The 13,502-nt window shown below is 39.7% G+C and overlaps 1 protein-coding gene across 1 annotated transcript in view; it reads left to right on the top strand.

Annotated features, from left to right (window-relative positions):
• The window catches only part of LOC119775732 (glutamate receptor ionotropic, NMDA 2B), a 217,217-nt gene that overhangs the window by 197,967 nt on the left and 5,748 nt on the right, over nt 1-13,502 (top strand). The window contains exon 16 of the mRNA XM_038273807.1: nt 4,178-4,416. Within this exon, the coding sequence (XP_038129735.1) occupies nt 4,178-4,416 (239 nt within the window). The remainder of the gene's footprint in view (nt 1-4,177; nt 4,417-13,502) is intronic.

The following is a 13,502-nucleotide window of genomic DNA, read 5'->3' as shown; positions in this document are numbered from 1 at the left end:
TCTCATCCAGAGGCCAGACACTGATTTCACACTCTACATGTTACCTGAAAGATGGTGCACTATCCCTTTAAAGCATCTGCATTCACGCTGTTGCTCGATTCGTCAGCTCATCAACAAATGTCAGCCTGTCATGTCTGCTGGCAGCTATCCATGCTCAGACCTTTAAAGATAAACCACCGTGTTCCAATTATTAGTTTTTTGTTTGTTGCCTTTATATTAGATCATTTTCTGAGATTTTATTCATTTTAATGCTTCATTGCTGTTTGCTTCTTAATAAAAAAACTAAACAAAGATAGGTCAAAACACACTTAATGTTTCTTTGTTTTCATTGTATATTTTTATTTGGGATTTAATTTATAAATGCATGTGTGTTTTTATGTAAAGCGCTGCGACTTATGACTGCAACAATTAGTTTTATGCTAACTTCTATCTGATTAGGCCTAAGTTTTGGAGTCTGAGGAGAAAAGTCTGGCTTTTCTAAGGGATTTGTCTCTAATTGGCTTGTGTGAATAAAATGTAAAGTAGTTTCAGAAAAGAAAAGATAAAGGCTGAGCTCTAATATAACCTGTGATTTGGCTTTCACTGTGGGGATCCACTCTTTTATGAGCGCACTCACATTTTATTGGACTTTTCCTAAAAAATCTCCAGGGTTTCTGGGTTTCAAAATGCACTTTATTCCCACTCCATCTAGAACATTATTGTGTGTCTAACAGTAGTGATTAAATGCCCTGTGAAAGTCTCTCTTTGTGCAGAAAAAACGGGTTCAGTACAACCATTCCTTTTCAAACATACAGTCTTTACTGTAAACCGCTGCTGAAATATCATCTGTACATTTTAGCTGTTATTATGTTATCTGCAATACATATTTAATGTTTTTTATTCCTTGTTTTGATACATTTCAGTTAATAGCCTTAAAAACATAAAACTGATTGTACCTTTCTGGGGATTTTTGTGCAGAATTCTATTATATATTATAGATCTTTCTGCTCCTAACATCTTAAAAAAAAAATTTGCAACACATTGACAGAGTAAGATGCATGTTTGAGAAATACTTTTGCTACCTCGGACAGGTTGGTCACCAGCTAACATTTGAAGTCATTGCGTCCAGCAATTCTCTTTAAAGATTCATGAAGCCTTACATGTTTTGTGTGTTAAAGAAGTGGTGGATGTTAACTTATAGGTGCACAAGAGTAATCTAGATACGCACTTAAAGGTATAGTGGAGGATTTTTGCGAATTTTTGAAAACTCTCTGCTTAAAAGAAAAAAATTACATGCACAACCCTGCACCCACTCCTGAGAGGGAACACCTATATAACGCATGCGAGATCATGCACAAGACCATTTCTCCTCGTGCACGCTCTGTTTAAAAGTTGCTGTTTGCATCGCTCATACAAGCTCATACAAATGAAGATTTGCAATTTTTCCACTATGTCAGACTCACCACCACTCGGTGAAAAAAAGCATGTCAGACGGCCTCACTTAAACATTTCACCAGAATGATTAACAATTTGGAGGACCACTTAGTTTGATGATCCACCCGGAAGAAGAACATCCTCCACTAGGGTTGTCAAAAGTGTCGATACTCAAAAAAGTATCGATACTGAAACGTTGCATCTGGATACAATACTCGTCTTTAAAAGTACCGATACAGTGCTACCACCAGTGGCACCTAAGCAGTCATTCATCTTAAGTGCAGAATAGAGGAAAATGCACTTTCAGAACATTGTGTGATTGAATATTTCTGTGCACTTTTCAGTTTCAGACTTTTTTTGTAAGAGGTGCAGCTGCTGAGATTTTGCTGAGAAGGTTTGGCTTGTGTCATTGTTATTGTATGTGTGCAAAGCATAGCCAAGGAAGGAACACTTAATTTTAGTTTTGTAAGTTTTTATCAAGCTTGCTTAATATTATGCACAGCAAACAACCTCAAAATATTGTTCTTATTGTTTATTGTATTTATTTATTGTATTTTATTTATTAATGAAAATATGTCTGTTTAATTTTGGAATCTTTGTTTTTATCCTTGTGGTATCGAAAATGGTATCGAGTATCGAATATTTTCCTTAGTATCGGTATCGAGTTGAGTTTAGTATCGTGACAACCCTATCCTCCACTATATCTTTAAGTCTATCTTTACTTCAGGAAACCTATTGTTTAGCATAATATCAAGCTGCTTGGATTTCACAGAAAAGCACTCTTTCCTATGCAGCCTGTTATGGTTCCTTTTAAACAGAGCCTCTCATTCTGACATATGTTGTGTTCCAACCAGTCTCAATGGTTTAAAAGCCATCTACTCAGAAGAAACAAAGTGAAATGAAAAGGATTATGAAGGAAGAACAGCAGGTCTGTGCTTGTGTGTTAAAAAAAAAAAAAAAAGCTGTATTCACAGTATTCTCTATCTGCTTTGTGTTTGGCACTGTCATTGGACTGGGAGTATTATTGTCAAACAGCCAGCGTATTCATAAAAATGCGGGTTGCTGAGATTGACTGGGTTTCTTTTAACAGAGTTTCAGCAGCTCTATGCTTTAACGTTTCTGAATAGATGTTAAAATACAGAATAAAAAAGCTTAGGAGAAGTTTTATGTGTCTGAAGGTTTTTGTCGTGTCTTGTAGCCAGCTCAGTTGGATGGGCTCCAACATATTGGGACGTTCCTAAAAACAAGGACCCCTCCAGAGCCCTGATTTATTGTGTCCCAGTTAGGGATGCCAGTATAGCTTCTGGTGTGTTTCGACACTGGGTTCTGTGAGAGTGTGTGTTAGTGTGTGTGCGTGAAGGCGTGCACATGTGAATATGGGTCATCCCTCTGTGAATGTTGGTGAGAAAAGGAGACTGAAGTGTCAGGTTTCTGATATTTATGTCAGAGGTTTATGTTTGTCATGCAAACAGTTCAATAGCTTTATCTTTATTCACTGTTTCTGACTCATTGAAAATTATTATAAACACTTTCTGATCAAACTTAATTGGTCTAAACTTTTAGTCACTTTTATCAGTTGGTATATGAATATGGGTCGGCTTGCTGTAAGGCCCACTGTGCCGCTGCAGGAACCGAGCAGCCCTGTCTCACAACCTCTGAGGATTTCAATGTCACTTTTGCCACGCCTCGCCGTGGCACGCCGCTCCTCGTGGCCTAGAAAGCGATCCGGCTCACGCTGAAAGGCCGGTGGCTTAGTGTGGAGGGACTGTGGTTTGTTTGAAAGCAAGTAAGAGGAAAACTTGAACACAGCTGCCCTACAAAAACATAAACCTCACATTCCATTTAGTTTAAATAGACTTTTTCTTAATCAACCAAAGAAAACTTGTGTAATGTTAGAGTAGCACCATCTTGTAGTTTAAGCGAGTAAACATGAACCCATCTTGTTAAATAGTAACAAGTTTAATAGACTAGGACAATAGCAAATAGTGACAAAGATGAATGATGATATAAGATATTTATTGAATTCTCCGTTCATAATTTCACCTTTTAAAAAAAGGTTTTTGCTTTTGAGTTTGAAGATATGATTTTTTTCTTTGCTAATAAGACTGAATAAAAAAAAATAAAAACAAGGAATCTGTAACATCTAACATATTTAAAGTAGTTAGAGGTGTGTTTATTAGTTTATCGGCAGATGCACAGCAGAGGTTGCTGTGTTTTCTGCTTCTCTGCCTCCCTCTGATGGTGTAGCTAAGGCAGCTGACTGTACGATTAATTAAGCGATTCCCACCGTGCCCCTTTTCAGCTCTGATTGAGAGCAGCTTGCGATGCAGCAGAAGGTGACCCGCAAACGACACCGCTTACTGACGGGCCAGCAACAGACGCAGAGCAGACACCTGCAGCCATATGTTTAGAAGGAAGAGTGTGATGTCATCAACATGTGACGCGTTTTGTGTTTGTTCTGCTGTGAGGGCCACTGCCCTCTTCCAATCCCATCCTTCTGTTTTTCTTCCGTTGCATCATCATTCAACGTTTTAGGCCCTCCTGTGCTTTCTTTTATTACATCACGTCCATCCTCTCAGTTTAAACCTTTTACTTTACGCCTCTACTACCTGTTTTAGTGCCCCATCAGCTCCTCATACATCTCCCTCTCATCCATCTCCCCATGCCTCCTTCTCCTGTCATGCCATCTGTTGCAGCCCTCACCTTCTCCCTGCCTTCGTCCTTCCTCTAATTTTCCCCAATGTCACTACCTCCTTCCCTTCAGGTGAGATGGAGGAGCTGGAGTCCCTGTGGCTGACGGGGATCTGCCACCATGAGAAGAACGAGGTGATGTCCAGCCAGCTTGACGTGGACAACATGGCCGGGGTCTTCTACATGCTGGGCGCCGCCATGGCTCTCTCCCTCATCACCTTCATCTGCGAGCACTGGTTCTACTGGCAGCTGCGTTTCTGCTTTATGGGCGTCTGTTCCGGCCAGCCCGGCTTTGTGTTCAGCATCAGCAGGGTGAGCGAAGCTGGAGGGAAAGGCTGCATGCTTAATAGTTACCCTTCTGATCCAACAGGGAAACATTGCAACACCTTAAAGGGGAAGTATTCATACTGGTGGACCGGCGGGATCAGATCAGAAGTATTCATACCCTTCAGACTTTTTTTTGGGTTTCACCATGACCAAAAAGTGATATTTTATTGGTTTATTGACTCAAAATTATTTTTCAAATGTTTTGCAAATACATCCCAAATGCATGCACTCTGATTTACTTTGATACCTCCTAAATTAAGAGTAACCAGCTGTTTTCACGTCAGCAGCAGAGATCCAGAACTCAGCGCGAGAACCTGCAGATGTTATGAATAGTTGACGTGCACAAATCTGGCCTTTTCTGAGGAGTTGCAAGAAGAAATCTGTTGATGAGTGAGAGAGGGATCCATAAAAACCCATGTGAATGACAAAACCAACAGGCTGAAGAAGATATATTTGCCCTTTGTGTGGGTGAAAAATAACACCCTAAACACATGTGCCCTATAATGAAATATAGCAGCAGCATTAGGCTGTGGGGATGTTTTTCTTCAGCAGCGATGAGGAAGCTGGGCGATGGGTGGAGCTTAATTCAGAGCAATTCCAAATCCAGCTAAAGGTAAATCCATCTGTTTAAAGCAAAATATGCTGTGTAAGTAACTAACTGACTGACTGTGGCTCCTTCATAGTCAGAGGGTGGCAGTATTGGGAGAGGGGCTCAATCAACAAACAAGGACAACTTTTCTAAATTTTATGCTTATATCGTTTATATTTAACTTCATCTTTGGTTCTTTTCATGAGTACTTTTGTTTGTGGAACCTTAAGGCTATATATGTAAAATGCACTATAAATTATCATTATTTATTAGAACAGAATAGAATAGAAGAACTTTTTTTTCTACCATACACAACGATGAAAGAGATTTGCCTTTGCCTTGCTCACACAATACAATCAGTAAAATACATTAAAATACAATTATAAAAGAGTTCATTGCAGACACAGCAGCAGCAGGTTCACTTTATCAAGGGAAAGGAAGCAGAACAGTCTGAGTGACATTTGGGTAACAACGTGTTCAGCTCATTTATGGCAGAGGGCACAGAAGAATATCTGTACACATTTTTATTGGCACAACGAAGTATGTATCTCTGCTGGGATGGAAGGAGCTCAAAGTTTCGGGAAAGTGGATGGCTATTGTCATCTGTGATCTTATGACAGGCCCGATGCAATGCTTACTGTAATTCTGAGACAAATGACTAATTATTAAGATTTAGTATCATTATTATTTAATTAAAAGTTATTATTATTATTATTACTTCCACTTCTATAGCTAGGAACCTAATCATTTTAAGGCCTCTCTCAAACCGTTGCTGTAACAATCTGCACATTTTTATAGGGGTGGACCAACATTTCCTAACATTAGCGTGAGCAGTCTTTGTAGTACTGCAACTTATAGTACACATAAAAAAAGGTCATTTATTTGAAACCTTTGAAAATCAAGCCTATAAAGTGTAAAGGTCGACATTAATCTAAAATCCTTACAGCTGGAAGCGAGCATAATTTAGTTCTCTAAAATGTTGACCTATTGGGGCTGAATGCAAATGCATTTCATACTTTCTATTCTATTGTTTTAACATATTAAAACTATTTTATTTTGCATTTTGATTATATGTTACTTTACGTTTGACTAAAAAAATATCAAATCTGTTCTATTGAGACAAAAAAGCTTTTCATATAAAACCTTTACAGAAAACGAGCTGCTCCAGTGTTTAGTTTTTCATTTTCATTCATAGGCCCTGCTCGATCCCATGAGGTAAACATTTACAAAATGCTGAGCTGAAATCAATAATTCACTCAACAAAAAAAATCAGCCCCTGAACCGGTGAAGGTAGATTACCACGTCTCAGGAGACTAAAGTCACCCCAAGGTGTTGGATTTAAATTCCAATTGTTTTGACATAGCTATGGTGTAATTCACTCCGTGTCTCTGAAGGTGAACCACTGCAGGCTGAAACACGTGGCTTATTTACAGCAGAGACACCACATGTTTCTGTGCTCTCTCTCTCTCTCTCTCTCTCTCTCTCTCTCTCTCTCTCTCTCTCTCTCTCTCTCTCTCTCTCTCTCTCTCTCTCTCTCTCTCTCTCTCTCTCTCTCTCTCTCTCTCTATTTTATGTGCTGTTATCTTGACAGGGCTTTGCAACTAGAAAGTTCAGGCAGGACTAGAAACACCCCCTCCCTGCTTTCTGACCATGCTTGATCACCAGATTTTCATCGTTCTGTTAAATCGTCTATAAACGTATCATTTGCTAGAGTGTGACTTTTTATTTTTGAGTGTTTTTGTTCAATCAGGTCAGTGCAAAGATTGATTTAAGTATTTCATGGTTTGACCTTGGAAACCTTGGAGCAGTTTTCCACTTAATTTTATATGCTAATGAAAAAAAGGGTTAGTTGTTCTTATTTGTATCCTTCCATTTTTTCTCGTATGTTTGTTGCTATTCTGCCCTCCTAGAGTCCTTACTAGCCCCCATTTTCCTTTGTGCTCATTCTTTCGTTTGTTTGTCCATTCATTCTACCTTTGTTCCTTCCCTTATTCCTTCCTTTCTTCCTTTTTTCCTTTCTTATTTTTTCCTTTGTTAATTTGTTTGTTCCTTCCTTCCTTAATTCCTTCATTCCTTCCTTGTTTTAGTTCCTTTGTTCCTTAGTCCATTCGTTCCTTCCTTTGTTCCTTTCTTCCTTAGTTCATTCATTCCTTGCTTAGTTCATTCGTCCCTTCCTTTGTTCCTTAGTTCCTTCATTCCTTCCTTAGTTCCTTCCTTCCTGTCTTTGTTCCTTAGTTGATTCGTTCCTTCCTAAGTTAATTTGTTCCTTCCTTCCTTCCTTCCTTCCTTCCTTCCTTCCTTCCTTCCTTCCTTCCTTCCTTCCTTCCTTCCTTCCTTCCTTCCTTCCTTCCTTCCTTCCTTCCTTCCTTCCTTCCTTCCTTCCTTCCTTCCTTCCTTCCTTCCTTCCTTCCTCTTACCAGGTTCCATTATGAAAACCTCCCTAAAGTAAAAATAGTACCCATAAATCCACAGCACTTTATTCCTTCCTTTTTTTAGTTCCTTTGTTCCTTTGTTCATTCGTTCCTTCCTTTGTTCCTTTCTTCCTTAGTTCATTCATTCCTTGCTTAGTTAATTCGTTCCTTCCTTTGTTCCTTAGTTCCTTCATTCCTTCATTAGTTCCTTCCTTCCTGTCTTTGTTCCTTAGTTCATTCGTTCCTTCCTAAGTTCATTTGTTCCTTCCTTTGTTCCTTAGTTCCTTCCTTCCTTCCTTAGTTCCTTCCTTCCTGTCTTTGTTCCTTAGTTCATTCGTTCCTTCCTAAATTCATTTGTTCCTTCCTTTGTTCTTTAGTTCCTTCCTTCGTTCCTTCCTTCCTTCCTTCCTTCCTTCCTTCGTTCCTTCCTTCCTTCCTTCCTTCCTTCCTTCCTTCCTTCCTTCCTTCCTTCCTTCCTTCCTTCCTTCCTTCCTTCCTTCCTTCCTTCCTTCCTTCCTCTTACCAGGTTCCATTATGAAAACCTCCCTAAAGTAAAAATAGTACCCATAAATCCACAGCACTTTATTCCTTCCTTTTTTTAGTTCCTTTGTTCCTTTGTTCATTCGTTCCTTCCTTTGTTCCTTTCTTCCTTAGTTCATTCATTCCTTGCTTAGTTAATTCGTTCCTTCCTTTGTTCCTTAGTTCCTTCATTCCTTCCTTAGTTCCTTCCTTCCTGTCTTTGTTCCTTAGTTGATTCGTTCCTTCCTAAGTTCATTTGTTCCTTCCTTCCTTCCTTCCTTCCTTCCTTCCTTCCTTCCTTCCTTCCTTCCTTCCTTCCTTCCTTCCTTCCTTCCTTCCTTCCTTCCTTCCTTCCTCTTACCAGGTTCCATTATGAAAACCTCCCTAAAGTAAAAATAGTACCCATAAATCCACAGCACTTTATTCCTTCCTTTTTTTAGTTCCTTTGTTCCTTTGTTCATTCGTTCCTTCCTTTGTTCCTTTCTTCCTTAGTTCATTCATTCCTTGCTTAGTTAATTCGTTCCTTCCTTTGTTCCTTAGTTCCTTCATTCCTTCATTAGTTCCTTCCTTCCTGTCTTTGTTCCTTAGTTCATTCGTTCCTTCCTAAGTTCATTTGTTCCTTCCTTTGTTCCTTAGTTCCTTCCTTCCTTCCTTAGTTCCTTCCTTCCTGTCTTTGTTCCTTAGTTCATTCGTTCCTTCCTAAATTCATTTGTTCCTTCCTTTGTTCTTTAGTTCCTTCCTTCGTTCCTTCCTTCCTTCCTTCCTTCCTTCGTTCCTTCCTTCCTTCCTTCCTTCCTTCCTTCCTTCCTTCCTTCCTTCCTTCCTTCCTTCCTTCCTTCCTTCCTTCCTTCCTTCCTTCCTTCCTTCCTTCCTTCCTTCCTTCCTTCCTTCCTTCCTCTTACCAGGTTCCATTATGAAAACCTCCCTAAAGTAAAAATAGTACCCATAAATCCACAGCACTTTATTCCTTCCTTTTTTTAGTTCCTTTGTTCCTTTGTTCATTCGTTCCTTCCTTTGTTCCTTTCTTCCTTAGTTCATTCATTCCTTGCTTAGTTAATTCGTTCCTTCCTTTGTTCCTTAGTTCCTTCATTCCTTCCTTAGTTCCTTCCTTCCTGTCTTTGTTCCTTAGTTGATTCGTTCCTTCCTAAGTTCATTTGTTCCTTCCTTCCTTCCTTCCTTCCTTCCTTCCTTCCTTCCTTCCTTCCTTCCTTCCTTCCTTCCTTCCTTCCTTCCTTCCTTCCTTCCTTCCTTCCTTCCTTCCTTCCTTCCTCTTACCAGGTTCCATTATGAAAACCTCCCTAAAGTAAAAATAGTACCCATAAATCCACAGCACTTTATTCCTTCCTTTTTTTAGTTCCTTTGTTCCTTTGTTCATTCGTTCCTTCCTTTGTTCCTTTCTTCCTTAGTTCATTCATTCCTTGCTTAGTTAATTCGTTCCTTCCTTTGTTCCTTAGTTCCTTCATTCCTTCCTTAGTTCCTTCCTTCCTGTCTTTGTTCCTTAGTTCATTCGTTCCTTCCTAAGTTCATTTGTTCCTTCCTTTGTTCCTTAGTTCCTTCCTTCCTTCCTTAGTTCCTTCCTTCCTGTCTTTGTTCCTTAGTTCATTCGTTCCTTCCTAAGTTCATTTGTTCCTTCCTTTGTTCTTTAGTTCCTTCCTTCGTTCCTTCGTTCCTTCCTTCCTTCCTTCCTTCCTTCCTTCCTTCCTTCCTTCCTTCCTTCCTTCCTTCCTTCCTTCCTTCCTTCCTTCCTTCCTTCCTTCCTTCCTTCCTTCCTTCCTTCCTCTTACCAGGTTCCATTATGAAAACCTCCCTAAAGTAAAAATACTACCCATAAATCCACAGCACTTTAGTATTTTGTATTTGCAAATACTCATAAATAGCTCATGACTCGGGAGGAAAGTCGAATCTTGAAAAGAATTGCATTTTTCATCAAAGATGTTTAGGAATCCATTTGCGGCTAAGATGCCATGTGATTTCTCATTTCCAAAGCCAAGTTGCTTGTTTCCTTTTTTCTTTTCCTCTCTTTTGAATATTGTTATTATACATAGAACCTGTATTGGTGGCTGAATCAGAGACTAATTAACTTTGTGAAAAATTCAGTGATAGTTTCTAACGGCAGAAATTACGCTTATCTTTGTTGCAGCATGGAATAATGCTGTGTGTGTCCACAAATACAGAGAGATTACTCAATATGATAAAATATTCTGGGTAAACACTCATAGAAAGAAGTGATTTGCATTTGGAGCACTGAGCAGGAAAACATCAACAGGAGTTATGACTCTCCATAATTTTTCCACCGTCCAACATCCAAAGCCTCTATGTCTCATTTACTGTAACATTCTCTGTTAAGCAGGAGCCGTTTCTTTCTTTCTTTCTTTTTTCTTGTTCTGCTCATCAGACTGATTCAGTTTTCTTTAATTTCATAGCCTAATCCAATAAAGCTTATTGTTATTGCTGCAATTAACATTTAGACCCGCCACCATGAAAAATGACATCTGTCACAGCCGGCGTGAGTCACGTGGCCTCAACCGCGCCTCCTTGCTTGTTTAGTGCCCCCTCCCTCTGCAGGCTGTGTGAACAGCTTTCCCCTCCTGGATACCTGTTCCTTCAGGTCCCACCTGAAATACTCGGACTAATTAGTTATATTGATTTTAAAAGCCTCTAATGACTTTAGAACTGTAAATGTATTTGAAGTTTAATCACTACACCTTGTCCAGCTCCCCCACCAAATTATTTGTAAGTTAATTTGTGCTTAGCACCACACACATTCGTCATGTTTGATAAATTAGGTTATAAATTAGGAGTTATAACATGTAAAGTGCACAATCCATAATTTTCTACAGAAGTTGTCTGCCTTTTTAGCAGTCTGATCAGTAGTGGTTTCGTGCACGTGAAGATTAAAAGTATTAATTTTGCATCTTTGAAAGAAGAATATTTCTTAGATTAAGGTGCAGTGTCTTAGGAAAGTATTATCACCCCTTGTGACTATACAAATGCAAACCAAACAATCAGAAACAGACTTCACAAGGGTGGCCTAAGGGCCTGACATCCTCTAGTGGTGCTCACTGCCCGGCACCGTGGAGCTCGATTGGCATTTGCCACAGAACACCGGAATTGACAAGTCTGTCACTGGAACCCTAAGCTTTTCACAGAAGAGAGCAGGTTCACTCTGAGCACATGTGACAGATGTGAAAGGGTCTGGAGAGGCGGTTTAGAACCTTATGCTGCCTGTAACATCGTTCAGCATGACCGGTTTGGTGGTGGGTCTGTGATGGTCTTAGCCTGACGTAGTCCTACTCAATTCTAGTCAGAATATGAGTCTGATACTGCTCCATAGAGCTGTGATTATGGGGCGTGTTTCGAACGAACCAGGGAAAAAAATGCCTCTGCACTCAATTGGATAGACCTACAACCAATAAGAGCAACGGAGTGCGTGACGTATGTTAAGTGACGCATAGTTGTTGTCAACAAAAATCAAAGCGTGCAGTTGCACGATGAAATCCTTGCACCCATTGTCAAACCCTATGTTGGTACCGTGGATCCTGGGTTCCTCCTGGTGCACGACAATGCCCGGCCTCATGTAGTGAGAGTATGCAGGCAGTTCCTGGAGGATGAAGGAATTGATACCATTGATTGGTCCCCACGCTCGCCTGACCTAAATCCAACAGAACGCCTCTGAGACATTATGTTTCGATCCATCCGATGCTGCCTGGTTGCACCTCAGACTGTCCAGGAGCTCAGTGATGCCCTGGTCCAGATCTGGGAGGAGATACCCCAGGACGCCATCCATCGTCTCATTAGGAGCATGCCCCGACATTGTCAGGCATGCATGCACGCACGTGGGGACCATACAAATGACTGAATACCATTTTGAGTTGCTGCAATGACATTTCAGCAAAATGGACTTCACTGTAATTTTTGGGGTGTCTTTGAATTCAGCCCACTGTAGGTTGATAATTTTCATTTCCATCAAATGATGTGGCATCCTTTTGTTCCTAACACATCAGCCAGTCCATATCAGTATAAATAAACAGCATGACTTTTTGCCCCATTGAGATCTGATGCGTCTTCAAAGTGTTACTTTAATTATTTTGAGCAGTGTATTTGTGTTGACATGGCAGACAATATAAGATTTTCTTCAGTTCGCTCCTGTTCATCCAGTTATGATTTTTTTTGTGTGTCTGGTTTTTTTTGTAATGAAACATTAATTGAAATAAATGTTTTAAAATGGATAGCTCAAATACATTCAGAAAAGACAATTAACTGCTACCTTGGTGACAGATTCCCCAACCTGCTGATTTCTGCAGCTCTGTCAGCATCACCGTAGGTTGTTTGACCACTAATCTTGTCCAACAACCCTCCTAGGCCTTTGCTGTGTTTTTGCTCGGGTTCAATAAGTGTACACCATTTCCTGATTAGATAACTTTGAAAGGCAGTTTGTTTCACTGGGTGTTGTCTGGAGGTATTATGGTAAAGGGTGAAAGTACGAATGCACAGCACATTTGTCAGATTTCACTGTCAGGCACTACTTTGCATTAAAACTCATAAAAACTATGATTACCAGAATAAAATTAGGAAATCTAAAAGGGTGTGAATACTTTTGAAAAATGCTTAAGATGAACGGAAAAACTGTATTTTTATTTTTTTTTATTTTTCTGAGGGTTAGGATTCAGTAACCAGGAGGAGATTCTTCTCTGTGGAAAAAGCCAAAAATATAATCAAACTATCAGAATGGGTTTGTTTTCATCTTACTCTTCTTGGTTCCTTAAAGTGCCTTTTCAGCTTCACCTACTTTGACAATAGCCTCAAAGACTCGGCTATTAACAGACTGTGAAATTAAAAGAAGCAATAACATTGCCTGTGAAATAGATATTAGGATGAAGCTTTTCTGCGCCAATGCAGTAGTCTGATTACCAGACGCATGTGACCTGTGGAGGCAGTACTGAGGGTCTTTCTAGTGGAAAAATAGAAAGAAATCTACCAAACACTAAACGGATTTATGGTCCTGCAGATTGGATGTTTTTTGACCAGCTGCTTTTACATTTTCCAGAGCACACTCAGAGAAAATCACTCTTTGCGATTGATCTGTCCTTTAAGGTCCTCATCTGTCATGCCTGGTTTGCCCTCTGCTGAACATCCATTTTTATTTGAATATTTGATCGTACATCACTGAATGCAAATGGAGCAGTTTATCTTTCTGTCTCTGTGGGGCTCAGCTAGTCTCTCTTTTGCATGGCCTTTTTGCTCCAGCATTGTTTTGTGGCCAAAGGCGCCAAGGGGTTTGTGAAAGTGAGTTTTTTTTATATAACTGTCAGAGGAAATTGTTGAGCTGGATTCTAATTACATTGATTGAAGGTATTGACCACTGGATCTGGAAGGGTTTTATAATCCCTATGCCACTATCAATCATCTAGCATCAAGTGACTCCATTCTTGCAAGTGTGGTGCTGTTTTATCAATTGCACATTGCAACCTTTGTAGTTTAGTTTGATTAGCAAAATATTCCTGTAAATTCTACATGAATTCAAAGATCTTTACTTTCAATTTACAACCATT

The sequence above is a fragment of the Cyprinodon tularosa genome, unplaced genomic scaffold, assembly GCF_016077235.1.
Source record: "Cyprinodon tularosa strain WSP-4 unplaced genomic scaffold, ASM1607723v1 ctg89, whole genome shotgun sequence".
Classification (NCBI taxonomy): Eukaryota; Metazoa; Chordata; class Actinopteri; order Cyprinodontiformes; family Cyprinodontidae; genus Cyprinodon; species Cyprinodon tularosa.
This window is presented reverse-complemented; position numbering and strand designations above follow the sequence as displayed.